Source organism: Aristolochia californica, unplaced genomic scaffold, assembly GCF_029961685.1.
Source record: "Aristolochia californica isolate CCGP_79_NKW_82.1479 unplaced genomic scaffold, dmAriCali1.0.hap1 SCAF_11, whole genome shotgun sequence".
NCBI classification, from domain to species: Eukaryota; Viridiplantae; Streptophyta; class Magnoliopsida; order Piperales; family Aristolochiaceae; genus Aristolochia; species Aristolochia californica.
Window position 1 is genome coordinate 34,048,959 of NW_027181782.1, and position 16,958 is coordinate 34,065,916.

At 38.0% G+C, this 16,958-nt stretch overlaps 2 protein-coding genes across 3 annotated transcripts; both read left to right on the forward strand.

Moving 5' to 3' along the window:
* Positions 1 to 180: 180 nt before the first annotated feature.
* Positions 181 to 6,852, forward strand: LOC137943831 (putative E3 ubiquitin-protein ligase LIN-1). The gene is made up of 16 exons (XM_068789264.1): positions 181 to 1,210; positions 1,306 to 1,357; positions 1,527 to 1,892; positions 2,008 to 2,093; positions 2,254 to 3,540; positions 3,936 to 4,080; positions 4,179 to 4,436; positions 4,528 to 4,837; positions 4,914 to 5,038; positions 5,116 to 5,235; positions 5,341 to 5,472; positions 5,664 to 5,786; positions 5,877 to 5,987; positions 6,155 to 6,298; positions 6,391 to 6,642; positions 6,742 to 6,852. Exons 1-16 carry the CDS (start codon positions 276 to 278, stop codon positions 6,757 to 6,759), a joined length of 4,464 nt encoding a protein of 1,487 aa, XP_068645365.1. The 5' UTR covers positions 181 to 275; the 3' UTR covers positions 6,760 to 6,852.
* Positions 6,853 to 8,281: 1,429 nt separating this feature from the next.
* LOC137944076 (uncharacterized) lies at positions 8,282 to 16,845 on the forward strand. 2 transcript variants are annotated; one of them, XM_068789589.1, is made up of 13 exons: positions 8,282 to 8,466; positions 9,373 to 9,460; positions 9,554 to 9,743; positions 10,067 to 10,157; positions 10,615 to 10,650; positions 10,736 to 10,834; positions 13,828 to 13,955; positions 14,056 to 14,104; positions 14,994 to 15,083; positions 15,153 to 15,206; positions 15,588 to 15,653; positions 16,259 to 16,356; positions 16,435 to 16,845. In XM_068789589.1, the coding sequence occupies exons 1-13, from the start codon at positions 8,389 to 8,391 to the stop codon at positions 16,502 to 16,504; spliced, it is 1,137 nt and encodes a 378-aa protein (XP_068645690.1). In that variant the 5' UTR covers positions 8,282 to 8,388; the 3' UTR covers positions 16,505 to 16,845. The 2 variants fall into 2 exon arrangements, with proteins under 2 accessions (XP_068645690.1, XP_068645691.1); XM_068789590.1 differs by lacking the exon at positions 16,435 to 16,845 and having other exon boundaries at positions 15,164 to 15,206; positions 16,259 to 16,347.
* Positions 16,846 to 16,958: the final 113 nt, after the last annotated feature.

The window sequence follows — 16,958 nt, forward strand, 5'->3', positions numbered from 1 at the left end:
AATATCGAATTCGGTCAACATCTTTTATATATTACTTCGCAACTATTTAATTCAGAGCTCTGTACTCAAGAGTTTGGATTACTGCTACTTGATCTTTGATAAGTTTAGTTGATGTGCTTGCAGTTCATAGTTGAAGTATTTATCGTCGAAGTATTATGTTTGCTTAAGCGAAGAGGCAGCTGGAAAACTTCGATGGCAAGATGATCTCTCTCATGCGAATGCCATATCGGTGAAACCCAATTGACAAAAAGTCCAGGTTCCGTAGTTCCTGCTAGATGGCTAGGAAATACAGGATGGCAATGGATGGAAAGGACATGGATAAATTCCTCATTTCAACAATAGGAAGTTTCATTCAAGATCGTCTAATCAACAAGGACGTCAGGATCCAACACAAAGAACAATGTGCCGAGAGGTTGGCAGCTGAAGAGGGGACAGATAGAAATTCAGTAGTTCAATATGCAGATCAGGCAGTTTTGGCGAATCTGGATTGGGGAATCGATGCTCTCGAAGAAGCAATCAGCACATCTAACATGGAGACTAAGCTTGCGAGACTGGATTATGCAGAGAAGATGTTGCAGGTCTGCGCCATGTTGAATTCCCGCCATAAAACAGCTGGAGTACCAAATTTCTACCTCTCCGCTTGGGCCCACCTCAATCTTGCATACCTTTGGAAGCTTCGGAACAATGTGAAGAATTCTGTTTTGCACATTCTTGAAATGTACATAGTTGATCCTATGTTCTCACGTATAGACTTCGCACCTGAGCTGTGGCAAGATCTATTCCTCCCTCACATGAGCTCTATAGTTGGGTGGTACACACAGGAAAGGCAGAAGATTGTAATGGAAGTCATTCCTGATTCTTCCGATTTATCTTTTACAACCGATTTTGATCAGTGTTTTAATGAGTCTTTGATATTTTCCATGAGGCCTGATCAAGCAGCAAAGCTTCAAAAACTGGAGACTCTTTATGGGGAATCATTAGAGGAGAATACAAGGCTCTATGCAAAGTATTACAAAGATTGCATGAACTTCGATTCAACAGTTAGCAAAAAAGGGATGCCAATGTTGCCCATCGCAGAGCCACCTATGACACCTTTGCATGAAGTCAGCCGGTCTATTCCAAATTATGTCAAGTTTGGTCCCATCTTGCCTAAGAGTGCTGGGTTTTCTTTGGTTGTGAGAGAAGTAGAAAGTGAAACAAGAAACTGCAGGTTTGTTCATTAAATCTTGCATTTGTTTTGAAAACCTAATTACCCAACTTAATGAAACTGGATGCAATATGAACTTTTGATCTCTTGATAATCAGATTGATTGCTACCTCAGACTCTCCATCAAAACTTGAAGCACTTGCAGATCAGGTATCAAATGTAAAGCCAAATTTCCAAAAAAAAAAAAAAGTTTTTTTAAGCAACCGGGAATATCTGAAATTGTTTTTGTTACTCTTGAAGTTTCTGTTATACTGTTCTCCATATAATTGGGCTCTTAGAGTCAAAGTGCAGTGTTTATTTTTATGGTTTTTTTTTTCAGGGGATCATGGATGAACAAAATGAAGATGATCCTGATTCTGAGTCTGAGGTTAAAAATTGCCAACAAATTACTCAAAGTAACATGAGATCACAGGAAGATAGTGGACGTGGGTTAAGGATGGTTCCTTCCCAAAATAATGACAGATGTTACTCTCCGGCTGTCTTCTCTCCTGTGGATTCCCCTAGAACACCTTCTCCAAAGGTTTCATCTCCAAAAGTTGCAGGCCCTACAAAGAAGCCAGAAAAGATCTTGCGCCTCTTGTCTAGTCGCATGACAGATTATTCACTTCCTACATCTTTGCCTGCATCACCACGTTTCTGTACCGATGCAAGCATTGCCCTTGCCAATTCAGACGGTGAAGTATTAGTGAGTCCATTTTCTTGTCTTCAAACTAAAAAAAATTGTTTTGATTATAATATCTTCTCAATTTTCAATATGGGATTTCATTGATTTATCATTTTCATTTTCTTCCTCAACTCAGGAAGTCAACCGAAGTTATGGACGAAGTGCCAGGTACATGAAAAGCATGAGTTTAGAAAAGATAAAGACCAAAGTGCCTGAGAATAGGTGATACTCAATGAGTTTCAATTTTTAAAATTCTTATTAATTTCATATGACTGCTAGCCTGCCTGTCCTTAGATGATGTCAGGCCTTTTTTTTTTTTTCCTGGTTAGAGAATTTCAGGGTTCATGTCTTTGACATTGAAATGCTGTTTCTCTGGATGCAGCTTTCTTAGTGAAAGTGATGATGAAGCAAGCAATAGCAACATTTCTCTCCCTTCATCTGAAAAGGTTACTCCACGAACAAGACCACCCAAAGACTTTGTCTGTCCAATTACCAGTCAGCTCTTTTGTGATCCAGTTACACTGGAAACCGGTCAAACTTATGAGAGAAAAGCAATTCAAGAATGGTTGAAAAGAGGAAACACAACATGTCCCATTACACGTCAAGATCTCTCTGCAACTACTCTACCAAAAACAAACTATGTCTTGAAGCGACTGGTTACCGCATGGAAAGAGCAGTATCCTGATCTTGTCCAGGAGTTCTCTTACTCAGAAACACCTAAAGCTTCCCTAAGTCCAGTCTCTTCAAGAGAATTACTTTTTGAGCTAACCCCTTCAAAGGCTCTTGATGTTTGTCGCGTACAAACTAAATTGGATACTGCTAAAAGCAGAAGTAGCAAAAGATTTATGAGAGCAGCACTCTCGACATCTCCAACTAGTGTGATATCTCAAGCTGCTCTGGAATCTGTTATAAATGAGTTAAAACCTTACACTTCATGCCTCTGCACTTCTGAGGATTTACAGGAATGTGAAGCAGCTGTTCTAACAATAGCTAGAATATGGAGAGAAGCAAAGGCTGATCCAGGAGTTCATGCTTATCTGGCCAAACCTACTGTAGTGAATGGTTTTGTAGAAATACTATCAGCTTCAGTTAACAGAGAGGTTCTCAGAGTATCAATCTACATTCTATCTGAGCTTATATACCAAGATGGGGCTGTCGGTGAAACTCTTACAACTGTAGATTCTGATTTTGATTGCCTTGCTGCTCTCTTGAAAAATGGTCTGGATGAGGCTTCTGTTCTCATTTACCAGCTAAGGCCAGATTTCTCTCAGCTCTGCTCCCTGGAACTTATTCCCTCCCTTCTTCAAGTTATTGCAAACAAAAATGAAGAATTAGATGAATTCCAGATGGTGATCGATGCAAAAGATGCTGCAGTGACCATTCTTGAACAGATTCTATCTGGAGGTGATGAAAGTAGTAAACTGATAAATGCTCTGGCCGTTGTCTCTGCAAATGGCATCCCCCCATTAATCAAATGCCTGGATCGGACTCAGGGGACGCTATCTGCTGTGTCTGCCCTTGTGAACTGCATGCGCGCAGAAAGGAATTGCAGAACTTTGATTGCAAGCAGAGCTGATCTGTCTCCAGTTCTTGAATTGTTTCATGCTGGAGATGACAGTGCTAAGCGTCTGTGTATTGACTTCATCACTGAGCTTGTTCTCTTGAACAGGTACGCTATTTATGCATTTGTTTAGCATATCTTGTTTTTCAAATATCAAATGTTGCAAGTTCTTTCCAAAATGGAGACATCGTCATTCAATACTATGAGATAGAGCTTAGAGAGGTTTTGACCCCAAAGAAACCCAATGTTGGTGTAGAAACTAATTGGATAATTTAATTCATTTCTTGGATAAGAGAAAATGGCAAATAATCAAAATCCTATAGATCCGCCAATTGTTTTGCTGAGTCACTGTCATCAATCCCTAGGTCTTTACATTTCCCGCCTTCCCTGGCCTTTTGTAAACTTTAATGAAGAGAAATTTAATTGTGAAACTAGACTTTACCTCGGCACTCTTCTCTCACTCGTCTCTCCCTCTCTCTAACCGTGTCTTATTATTTCTATAGGAGGACATTCCGCAATAAAGTTTTGCAGATAATTAGAGATGAAGGAGCATTTAGTACCATGCATAGCTTTCTGGTCTATCTGCACATGGCCCCGATAGAGCAGCAACCTGTTGTGGCCAATCTTCTTCTCCAGCTCGATCTTCTGGTCTGTTCTTGTTATTTGAAAACATTCTAACAGAGCTGGATGTGTTTTTGGCTACTTCTACTCCAAACTAATGGCAGATTTCATTTTATAATTCACAGGTTGAACCACGGAAAATGAGCATTTACCGAGAGGAAGCTGTAGAAGCCCTAATTGAAGTCCTTTGCAGGAAAGAGTTTCCCATTGCCCAGACAATAGCTGTGGATGCACTTCTATCTCTCCCTGGAAGACTGACTGCCTCAGGAAAGTCTCTTACTGAAGCCTGGTTACTCAAAGCAGCTGGCCTTGATCAAAACTATAATAGTTTGATGAAAGCAGATAGGATACGGAAAATGGATGATGATTCCTTACAGTCAATGGTTTGTACTTCCCAATGCTTCAAGTTTTGTGGTTACTAGCATCGTTATTGTCTGAGATTATTATTGTTTTATTTTCAAAATTTCTTCTTAGGGAGAAGAAGAGAAAGCTGCAAGCGCTTGGGAGAAACGAGTAGCATTTGTCCTTGGAAACCATGAAAATGGATCCATCTTCAAAGCATTAGAAGAATGCCTAAAGGGGAATTCCTTGGAGATGGCAAAATCCTGTCTTGTGGTTGCTACATGGCTCACACACACTCTTACTGAGCTCCCTGATACTGGTGTAATTGATATTGCTCGCCAGTGCTTACTTGACCAGTTTTTGAATGTTCTCCAGTCATCCCATAACTTGGAGGAGAAGGTTCTAGCAACCCTTGCCATTAAAAGCTTTATTAATGACTCAGGTAACTGAGTTCCATTATGCTTCCCATAGTTATTATATTACCTACATGAAGAGTTCATTACTTTACAAAATTTCAGAGGCACTAAAGGAGCTAGGAATCTATGCAAAAATCATCTGCAAGTCCTTGAGAAAGCTTAAAAGGTGTTCAACAGTGGCTCAAGACATTATGAGAGCTCTAGTGAACCTGCCATCAGTCAATGCAGTGAGTTGAAGCGTACTGAATTATCAGTAACATTTAATTAGATGTTTGACCTATTCTAAAGTCCCTCTGTGTTTCAGGCAGAGCTCTGGTCCTGTACAGAAGAAGTTGAGATAGATTCAAGTGAGAATGGAGAGGTCCTGTCCTTGATTCATCTCAAAGGCCGGATCTTCAGTAGTCATTCTGATGGGCATATCAAGGTCTCTCTCTCTCTCTCTCTCTCTAAATCATTTGAACCAGTTCACTAGAGAAGCTCAGACCTGATCAATGTATTATGGCTAAAACAGTTTGTGTTTAATATTTAGATGTGGGACACTGGAAGGAGGGCTTTAAGGTTGATTCAAGAAGTTCGTGGGCACACAAAGGCAGTTACTTGCTTGACTATTTCATCTTCAGGTGACAAGCTGTATAGTGGATCACTCGACAAAACAATTCGGGTAATTTATTTACATCCTTCTCTATATTTTGTTTATTAATGTTCTAATTTCTCTCCCTCAAAGAAATTGCAATACTCTTGATTCACTCTTGAGTTTTCCACAAGTTCAACATACGTTCAGCTATATGAATAATTACATGGGTTCCCTTTTGTTCAAAGTGATGCAGTAATACACTGTCCTTATTTGTCTAGGTTTGGTCCATCGAACCAGAAGAAATCCGTCTTCTCCAGGTTCATGACATGAAAGAGGCAATACATACCGTAGCAGCTAATGCTACCACAGCATGTTTTGCTTCTCAAGGAACTGGCGCTAAAGTAAGTTTTCCTGCTACCTGTTTGACAAGAGGAAGAAAGATTATTTTGAAAACCCCAAAATCATCTTACCCAACTGTTATTATGGTTCAGTTATTAAACTGGGATGGAGCTCCGCTGCATATAAACTTTAGCAAAACTGTTAAAGCTGTTGCTATGACAGAAAAAATGCTGTACTGTGGATCCACTGGTTACAGCATCCAGGTAATGTAGTCAAGATTAAATATCCCATGCATTTACATGATTTACCCTACTATCTATGAAAGCCAACAAAACGATTTGGCTACATTGTATTTGATGATCAAGGAATCTGATACTCATGAAATGGATCTGGCCATTCTGTTGTTAACACTGACTGGATACGTGTGCAGGAAGTGGATTTGAATAAATGTTGCACTAGTACATTCTACTCTGGCACAAGGAAGTTGTTGGTGAAACAGTCAATACATGCCCTTAGTATTCATGATGGCCTTCTTTTTGCAGGGGGTTCCTCTGTTGATGGGGTAGCTGGAAAGGTATAACATTTGGCTCTGATTTCTTAGTTTAAACTTCTAGTTTGCCTCTTGAAACGGCCTTCTGAAATAGTCTAAAAATATTTCCATTGCAGGTCTTCTCGCTGTCAACAAAAGCCACAAAGGGCTCATTTTCCACCGGGTTTGACATCTACAGTTTGGCAGTGAACAATGATTTTGTCTTTACTGGAACCAAGTGCGGAATCATTGAGGTCTGGTTAAGAGAAAGACTCACCAGAGTTGCCTCAATTAAAGTTAATGGAGGAGGGCATAGTAAGATTACATCCTTGGTTTCTGATTCAGACAGTGAAATGCTTTTTGCAGGCACGACTGATGGCAAAATCCAGGTACACGACCTAAACAATTTCAATAATTTCCTTGTAGTTAACGTTGAAGAGCCCCTAGGACTATGATCTTAACTGAGCATTATGAAAAATTGGTTGCAGGGTTGGGCACTTGATTGACGAAACTTGTATAATAGAGAAGATGTTGTATCATGCTTCTTCCTACATTGTAGAATCTTGAACATCTGTCATCTTGCTGTATTTTTAATTGTAAATGAGTTAAAAGTAACTGAAAAGGATCCATTATCTAGTCAGTTTTGCGTCAGCCCCTTGGCAGTCAATTTTCCGAAGCTAATGTGGCTGTTTATTCGAAGTTCATATTTCTTTGGCATTCTGCTAAATCTAGCTGCTGCACATAAATTGACACAAAAGGGGTTCTAGCTCTTGGTTTTTCTGCACCTTCAGTAATAAACAGATTCACAGGGCAACCCTGAAAATAACCCAGCAATGTCCATGATAAGCGCAAAAGCCAGCCAGGTTGTTTGGTAGGATTTGAAAATTAAGGGAGTTAAGCTGTAGCAAACATTTGTAGGACCATCTGAAAAGAAAAAAAATTTGCATTAGCATAAATCCCTCTTTCTAATTTTTTACTTAATCATTAAATTAAATCAAATTATTTAAAAATTAATTTCATATATTTTTATTTATTATTGATTTTTAATAACAAAATAAATAACACAAACACACACACGCACACACACACACACACAAATATATATATATATATGTATATATACAAATTTAAGAGAAAAATGGGTGATGAAATGTCAGTTAAATCTACTTTAGTAAGAATGAAAGTGAAAAATCAAATTCATTAATGGATTATGATGAGAACATAACAAGTCAAATAACTAACATTCAATAAACATCCAAGCCACTAAATTCAATATAGTTATTACATAAAAATAATCCCAAGCATGAATAATTTGGAAAAGACTCGAAGAATTAAAAGAAAAAATCAACTTGACTTCATATTTTTCAAGTTATGTGAAAATACATCAAGAGAGATGTTCTTAGAAGTACAAATGCAAAGCCAACTAAAACCAACAAAACCTAAAAACAGCAACAAAAGAGCAAAGCCACAATCTAGAGAACAACAAAAAGAACCCGACGATACAAAACTGTAAAAATTCAGATTTGGGTAAAAGAAGAAGAGAAAATTGAGAGAAAATGGAGAAAGGAGAATAAGAAACTTTTGAAGAGCCTGAAAGTCTTTGTCCGGAACTTTTGCACGAATTCCCAACTAAATAGGTGTTTTGAGTTACAAATTATAAAAATACCCTTATACATAAAAATTTAGCCACTGATATAATTTAACATACAAAACGAAATTACATAAAGATAATTAACCATTAAAATAATAAAATAACCAAAATACCCCTGAATATAATTTCTAACCTAGTGTCCTGGGATTAAGGTTTGTGGCTCAAACAAGAAGTCACTAACAATGTGGGGGAAAAATTTGATCCCCATATAATTTTTATATGATGAAAAGGGTATGGCAAATGAAGTATTTCTAAAAGGATCACTTTGTTAATTCAATTTGTATCAAAGTCCCCACAAGTGAAAAAATTTCAGTGAGCGTCCTTTGCAAGTTGATGTTTTGATGGAAAGAAAAGCTGGCCTGCAGCCGGGAGGCGAGTCGCCGACACGACACGGCGTCTTGAGTAATCAGGAGTTCATTCGAGGCAATAGCAGGGTAAAGCAACGCTGAGAGATAAGGGGGGAGCGGCTTCTCTCCCGTCGGCAATGTCTATCGACAACTTGCCACCTCTAATAGCCGCTCAGCTCGAATACCTCATCGCGCATTCGCCTCTTTCCATAAAAGTACGTTTAGTTATTTTATTTTTATTTTTTGCTTTCATCTCGGCTGTCGTATCTCTGGGATCGCGATCTCGGTCGATAAGCGATGGCGATCTCTGCTTGCATGTCGAAGAAAATGAAAATGAGAAATAGTGGAAGTAGGATTTGTTTCACTTGGTTCGCAATTTTGATGATTTCATGCTTCGTTGTGCTAGTTTATGGTCTCATAGTCACTGTCTGCAGCAAAATTGATTGGTTTGAGGTGATTGTAACCGTTTCTATTCGGCTTTAATTCGCCCTTAAGGCACAATTGGCAACCTTTGGGGTACTCCAGGGGCTGTGTGGGAAGAGGAAAAAACAATTTTGATAATGTTGAGTGAACGGGAGTGTAAAGCATTGGTTTCATGTGATACTCTGTGGAGGTTTTCGTACGGTATCGAGCTTGTAAGTGAAGTCTGACAATATGAAAAATAATGTTAACGTTTGGTGCTCCGTAAAAAAAAGTGATATTAATGGAGGCATGCTCTGTTGAACTGTCTGCCGATTCATCCACACCACCCTTATCCCCATCAGATAATTTTTGCTGTTAAATTTTTTAAGAAAGTCAATAACCACTAAGAATTTCAAGCCACTATGAGGTTTAAAGTTTCAGCCAGTCAAGTAACTCTTACCTCCATTGCCCACTTTGGACTCTATCACCAGATCATTACCCCTCAGAAATGAAATCAGCATGCCCAGGAACCAGGTCATTTGGCAGTTCTATCCTTTAGGGTTTTAGTGTCTTTCATCTTTTTTCACTTTCTTAAATACTGCGTCCAACAAATTTTGTTGCTATGTGTTGCTCATGCATCCTTGTTGGCATGAATTGCTCATGCATCTCGATGATTTTTCTGCTCATTGTAACCATGTTCCCTTTTTGTAAATGTGCAGGTTGATCAGATATGGTCTGGCTGCCAGAATTCTCTTTATTCAGATCGTTTTACTTTGCTTATTCCATTCTGCTTGGATTATGTCAAATGTTAGTGAGCATCTTTAACATATTCAGATTGTCCAGCTTTGTATTTTTTCCAACTTTATATTTATTTTTTGGTGGCTGTTTCTTTCTTCACAGGGGATGTAATATACAACGCACAATACCCTCTGGCAGCTCCGGACATCATATTTGCACCTGAGGATGATGACTTTCACCCAATTTTCATGATTGATCATGGAGAAGGTGGAAACAAAACAAGCAAAAGTAGTTTGTTTGCTTGGAATTGCAAGGACCCTACAAAGCTCATGTCTCTGATCCATGAACTAAGGTTGATTTGGATATTAGCTTAGAATGATTTTATAGTAATGTTTACATCACATCTACATTTGACAAAAAGCTATTTATGGTTGTTGAGGAGAACATGAAATGTAGAGTGGCCAGAGCAGTTTGTTTGCTAGGAATAACTAGATCCTACAAGGATTAAGTTTTCTATCTCTAAGTCGCCTGTCTTGGAAATTCTAGTACATAGTAAAAAGGATATTTATCACCTACCTAGTTGCAAAGCATTACAAGTGGCTTACCTGTGACCGTTTGTTAAAGTTATGCTTTATAGGAGATTTAATTATGTTATGTTTGTTTTCACTTTCTCAGGGACTTGTACATGGCTTACCAGCGGAAGCGTGTAGAAGAATTTGATGATGCAAGATTGAAATTTGAAATTAATACTGTTCTCTCTAGGGAGGTATAGTTCAGTAATGGAAATTAATACCATTTAATACTGTTCTCTCTAGGGAGGTATAGTTCAGTAATGGAAATTAATACCATTTAACACTGTTCTCTCTAGGGAGGTATACTGTTCACTAATTTGAAATTAATACCATTTATAAGCATGCTTATGGAAAGAAATTAAAATTTCTAAGGTCATCTTTTTATTTTCTTTTGCTTGTTCTACGGTCTTATGCTGTCATGACATTTTGTTGTTGCTAATCTTGGCACAACAATTGCCATCCCTATTATGTTTGTGTCACATTTGAAAAGCACACTTGATAAGTGGAATGATTGTTTGATACCGAATTTCTTAGTTAAGTTTCACATGTCACTGGTCTAAAATGGTTCAGATTTATTTACATGATATTAGTTTTAATGGCTCAACAATTTGTGTAATGATATTTGCATTAACTCCTGATGGTATTGGCCAGGGTCTTGAAGTCTGCTTACTTTCAGGGCCTGAAAAGGTTAGTGCTTGCTGCATTCAAGAGTTATCCATGGCTTCCTCTGTCTTCTCGTCATTACAACTAATGCTTGTTTTCACTCATATAGCAAGAGGAGGTGAAATTTTCTGTACCTGTACTTGACATGAACTTGAATAAGCTGGTACATGCTTGCCCCTGGAGAAGACAGCAGAAGATCAACTTACAGGTTTCTTTCTTGTTTCTCCTTGATTTTCAGAGAATGTGAGCCTAGCACTATTTGGGTGTTTGAGAATCAAATATTCAAGAACTTTATAAGGATTTTCAAGATTAGTGGGTTAGATATGATGATTGCTTCACCTGTCGATCTTGCATGGGCAGGGTGGTCCTTTTCTCTTCCTTCTTATTTTACATTGCTATACTCCTGGTTTCATATTATGGACATTTAGGAGTAATATATTTAGGACATTTTGGTCATCCGTTTGTTACTTTCAACTTTAAAGGGCATTGCAAACACAGAACAGTTGTAGGGCTAGTGATCTGTGAAATTTAATATTATGGCCCCAGAAAAGTTTTTCTTTCCTCTCTCTCTCTCTCATCCTTCTTGCTTTGCATATAATGTTTTTTTGAAATGCTGTTTCGCTTTTATTGGTTGAAAAAGCAATTATATAGGGAGGGGAAGAAAATATTCAACCCTCATGGGACAATAGGGAAGGAGTTTTCAACCACCAAAGAATGGTGATAAACAACACCCTTAGCCAGAATATCTGTTACATAATTAGCAGTCCTTAGTGCTTAGTGCGCCGCCAATTTACTCTTAAGGGTAGTACAAAGAGCCTTAATTCCCTTTAAAATATAAAGAAATCTCTGGGGTGTGGGGGAAGCTCCCTCTCATCCAGCTGATGACAATTGTTGAATCTCCTTTTATTATTACTGGAGCTGAATTTTTTTTCCATACAATTTAACAGCTTGCAATGAAGCCCTTATTCCGGATTCAGCAGAGTCACATTTGCCAATAGAGCCTGAGAATCTTAGCAATATCACACCTTCTTGGCTTCTACTAATCACACCCCCAGCTAACAGGCTCAGGGTTCCTCATCGAGCTACCATCTAAGTTGAGTTTAAGAAATCCAGGGAGAGGAGGGATTTAAGCAGTGAATTGAGGTTGAGACTGAATTGAAAAAGTTGCTACCAGCTTCTGTATTTTCTCATAATTGATAGGGGCAGGGGAGGCAGGCCTCTGTATGTGTTTGCCTATAGCTGAGTTCTGTAAAGTTCTTTCATTGGAGCTACTGGTTGAGCTGGGTCTTCTGTTAAATATCCTGTTGTTATTTTCCTTCCAAAGAAACCAAGGTACTGTGGCAGTGACCACTTTCCACAGCTTTCTCCAGTTAGAGGTAAGTTGCAAATTATGGGTAGGTTTGCATATAATTTGGCTTTTAAATTCAAATTTTTAGCCCAGCTTTTAAATATGAAAATTATCCCTTCTTTTTCCTTGATTCATTCTTTTCTCATTTTCCTCTGTTTTCCTGTAACTTTTTTTTCTGAACCCTTTCCTGAACTTTTAATTTGTCTCTGTTCAGTCCGTTACCAGGAAAATTTCTGCCATAACGGCTTTCCATAAACCTCTTTACCATGGGGAAAAAAAAGCTTCTGAGAGTGAATTAAGTTTTTATGCATGTTCATCTCCTTATCAAAGTTTAGAACACTTCAATACCTATCAGTAAATCCAGTGCATGAGAAGGCAAGTCTTGCTGAGGTAACTGGATTAGGTGAAAGTGGAGTCAACCTTGAAATCAAGGTTTCAAATTTAGTTTTTTTTGTTTGGAGGGGGGGATCAGATTTATTGGTTATGGTTGCTGTCGTGAGATGACCATCGGGCAGTTACAGCGAAGGGGAATTAGAGGAAATAGAAGAAGGAGAAGAAGAAGAAAGGAAGAAAGAAAAAAGCAGAGAAACCAGCGAGAGAAGGAAAAGTTTTAATTCAATCAATAATGCTCAATTACATGCATAACAGGTTTAAATAGCTACCGAAAACCCTAGAACATTTCAAAATGACCAAAATACATCTGATAGTAAAAATACCCCTACAAAAATAAAATAATTACTTCTAAGGACAATGCAAAATATAGATAAATAAGGAAACAATTAATCTGTCCTAAACGCTTCACATCCAACCACAACATAGTGGGTCTTGTCGTAGTCCGATGTCTTCGAGTATAAACTCATGTAATCGGTGCCGGTTGAGGGATGTCCCCATCATTTGCTCAATGTCTATTTGTTACCTTTTTGTGGTCATTTTTTTTTTTAGTGCAAATCTTTGATGATTGAAACAACATTAGCTTCGGATGGCCTGAGATTTATTTGAAACATTAGCCCAAAATAGAGATCCATCCAAAGAATTGTTTCAAACTGATCCTTCTTAGTGCCTAAAATGTCTGATGTAGACATATCAACCGTTCTAAGAGTAAGAGATCATCCTAATGCTGACCTTATAGGTGATAGCCCCCTATCGGATGTAGTTGCTACTGCGATGCTTGAATGGCTCTCTATAAGGTGGGGTTGTTGATGGGATTTTCTATGCATTTGTTTGCTGAAGTTGTGTAGACAAACCCCAAATTGACATTCAGTCAGTAATTAGATGTAGACTTGAACATGCTAGACCCAAAATCTGAATATATAAAGTAGACTTGAACATGCTAGACCCCAAACCTGAATATTTAACTGTCTTGATATTGACTACTTTATGTGTCTGGGCTTGCTAATATATGAGTAGAGTTCAGTTGCTATGCAGCAGTTCCAGTTTGGGGAGATGGAGCTTTTTTGCATTTGTGGCACAGCTAGCTGTGGCCCAAGCAGAAATGACTCTTACAACATCAAGGCCCTGTGGAGTTGGTTTGATTATTTATTTTTTGGCCCCACAGTTTCCTTTAACTTGTCCATTATCACATCACGCCCCTTGTCTCAACTACGTGAGATCCATCATATGCATCGTCCTCCTTTCTGCCGCATCATTTCTATGCTTGTTTGCTAGGTTGGCCTTCCTAAAGCAGTCAATGACCTATAGCATTGCTCTGGGTTTGGATTAGGTACTAATATTTCGAAAATGTTTTACAAAGTCCTAAATTAATATCTTGATACTTGGATTTGTAGAACTTGGGGAAAGAGATAGCTATTTGACATGATGTCTCTATTACTCCCTCAACTCTCATATGCGTGCAGATTATATTTCCTGTCAGTAGAAAATATTCGACTCCTGCTGCTCCACGTGTGAAATTAGTTGCATCATCTGAATTGAAGGCATTATTTTCAGTTGATGATGTCAAACTTCCTCCATGGATGGATGGCATGTAAGCTTCTCTTAATCTTTCCATGATAGTTTTATATGTAAATACAGAAATTATATGATATTGTAGATAAGCATTTTACTATTCTTCTTGCTCTCTCAAGGTGCTTGGCCGAATATCTTCCTACTCTAGAAGATCATCTTGGGGCAAAGGTTAGTTTTATGTTCCGGATAAGCTTTATATTTCTTCCAATGATTCTCCTGGCTTCCCCTTTGAAATTGGTTATTATTGTTACAATCATCATAGTCTCTCTCTCTCTCTCTCTTTCTCTTTTTAATGTTGAATACATACGCACCCACACCCCTTAAAACCCTGGTGAGACTTGAACCCAAGACCTCATACTAGAAACCCCTAAATGTGCCATCGAGCTAAAGGCCAAACTCATAATCATCAAAGTCTTATCTTCACAGTTTTGAGATTGGCCACGTATATCTTCCCCTATTCTGCTCTATCATTTGCAAGGTTGATTGTAAGATTGTCCTTCTTCAAGTCTTTCTTCATCACTTAACGTTTCGGTCTTCCTCTATGTCCCATCAGTCTTTTGATCAATGGAACCAGTCTCCTTCTCATTGGTGCACAACTGTACATCTTAAAGTTCTCTCTTTTAGATTCTTGCTCATTGTGTTACTTCTAAATGTTATTTATTTTTTTAGTTCTAGCATTTAGGTGGATTCGGTGGAGTTAGCGGTAAAGCTGGAAATCATATGCTTAATTGACATAAATCTTAAAAATCTTAAAGATTAGGAACATACACTTTGCAAGGTCACAGTCAAATCATGGTGCCCCTTTTCTAGGCTTATTTTCTTATTTAAAGAAAAGAAATATTATGTCTTCAGTAGATGCACATGTCCAGATTAAAATTGGGAATAGTGATGGCCATTGCCTAGTAGTAGACTTTTTTCTAGTAACTTCTGTTCCTCCCTCTTGTTGATATGCCAAATGTTGACTATTGGAAGATTATGAATTCAAACTCAGCCACTTAATAACCAAAAGAGCTTTGGAGTCATTACTTTAATTTACACATGGATGTCTTTTTTGAAGATACTGGAAGCTGTTGCATCACTTGGTGCCAGACGACGCTTTATTGAGGCTTTAGCCCCACATTTTGGGAGACCAATAGAGGCTGATCCTGTATACTCTCTCTCTCTCACTATCACTCTCTCTGTGAAACTGTTTGTTTCCTAACTCGTTATCCCTTAGATTTTCTGCAGGACAGCCACGGTTCTTGCTATTTCTGGAGTCTTTACATTCCTGGTATGATAAAAATATCCTTCAGTTTGAACATTATCACAATTCTTCATATTTTGGACACGTTGTTTAGCAAAATTTACTCTCTACATGGAATTTTTCTCTGTTTGGTTGTAGCTTTTTTCTCCTTGTTATTTTATGCTTCGATATACCATTTTGCATGGAACATATGATGGCTCATCACACAAAAGATGATAATAATTGTGATGGCAATTATGGTATATTATTATTTTCAATTTAAAAAGATAATTTCTTTTGGGACATTGATAGTGATGATGTTCATAACGATAATAACATGTTATTTAGTATAGTACTTCTTGTTCGTGGTGATTTATATTTTTTGTATTTCAGATAGAGTTGAGCCAAACTATGATTTTTTCTTTTTAGGTGCATTTTTTTCTGCCTGCTCAGTTTCCTAAACAACAACCAGTTTTGATGCTGCAGAGTTCGCAGGTAATAAAAACTGTTTGACCTTCACGTCTAGTTTTATGTTCATGTTTATATACACAGTAGTACCATTGATATTGCAGGGTTAGGGGTATGGTTGTTGTGAATGTAGTAGATGATCTGGATCTCCCTTACTGTAGGACCCTAATATAGATTTAAAACATTTGCAGTAGGGGAGTCTTAGATTAGGCCATTGAATGGATGGCTTTGATGAAGGCATGCAATTGTTTATATTTAATTTATAGTTTTTCTTGCATCAGGCCTTTGCAATTGGTGATCCTGAACCAGGCCTTTTAATTATGTCGATGTTGTGTACATGTATGAATTGAATTTCCCTTAATTTATATGGGTGGAATGAAATTTCTTTGTCTTGTTGATTATCAGTTTGGTTATTTGAATAATGCTGAGGACACGGCTGATCCAATACGAAAAGTCATTTGGTGAAACGGCTATCTCAGCCGTCCGATCATGAGATAACTGTTTTGTACCAAATGGTTTTTCGTATTGGATCAGCCCTCATGCTGAGGAATGCTAATATTCTCAACCAACCTGCTATATAAAGTGTTCGGTATGGGCTTTTCATCTCCAGTTTCTTTTCCTCCTTTTGGTAGCATTTCAATGCTCAGTTGACACCGCTCATGTCACCCCCTTTGACTGAATATCCATGGAGTCCAAGATGGGATGCACCGACGATGGTTGAACGTATTCGGTGAGTTCCCCCTACAGTATTTCCCTCCCTCCCCTCCTTCCATGAAACTGATGTTGTCGTCTGCAAATATATTTTCAGTGATTTCATGGTGGAAGAGTGTTTAAACTTCAAGAAATATTGCAATGATGCCATACTTCAGCAACAGTAGTGTGATGGAAAAGTGGAAGTTGTTTCAAGGTGTAAACTTGTTTTTGGTTCATAGAGCGCCTCCTCCTACCCCTATGTAGTTTTTGTATTTGTATTTGTTATTCATAAGTTTTTGTTGAATTTTGTATATGAATGTTAGTTTCGGTTAGATAATTAGTGGCTCGTGAATCCATTTTTTCTGGTATTATTTCGAGCCACAGTACATCTTTGAGGACACAGTAGCAAATGGAAATCTGGAGCAGTTCCTGGGTTGCTGAATCGTTGTAGGGTGCCTTCATTGACCCATTAATAATACAAGTAAATCAGTCTTACCTTATAGGGTTATTTTTTACCTGATCAATCAATTATTTTTCAAGAGGAGTCAGTACCTCAAAGTGGGAATATCTGAGCTCTATCAAGGGCATTACTTAATTGTTCTTTCGGTCGAATGAGGTTGCACACCGAATCTTTTCTTT

What these genes read in the sequence shown, in the direction of transcription:
- LOC137944076 (XM_068789589.1), top strand. Translation starts at nt 8,389, where the DNA reads ATGTCTATCGACAACTTGCCACCTCTAATAGCCGCTCAGCTCGAATAC. An exon ending in CTGCTTGGATTATGTCAAAT is followed by an intron (nt 9,461 to 9,553) that starts GTTAGTGAGCAT and finishes CTTTCTTCACAG; the next exon opens with GGGATGTAATATACAACGCA. An exon ending in ACGATGGTTGAACGTATTCG is followed by an intron (nt 16,357 to 16,434) that starts GTGAGTTCCCCC and finishes ATATATTTTCAG; the next exon opens with TGATTTCATGGTGGAAGAGT.
- LOC137943831 (XM_068789264.1), top strand. Translation starts at nt 276, where the DNA reads ATGGCTAGGAAATACAGGATGGCAATGGATGGAAAGGACATGGATAAA. An exon ending in ACCAAAGTGCCTGAGAATAG is followed by an intron (nt 2,094 to 2,253) that starts GTGATACTCAAT and finishes CTCTGGATGCAG; the next exon opens with CTTTCTTAGTGAAAGTGATG. An exon ending in CCACTGGTTACAGCATCCAG is followed by an intron (nt 5,988 to 6,154) that starts GTAATGTAGTCA and finishes ATACGTGTGCAG; the next exon opens with GAAGTGGATTTGAATAAATG.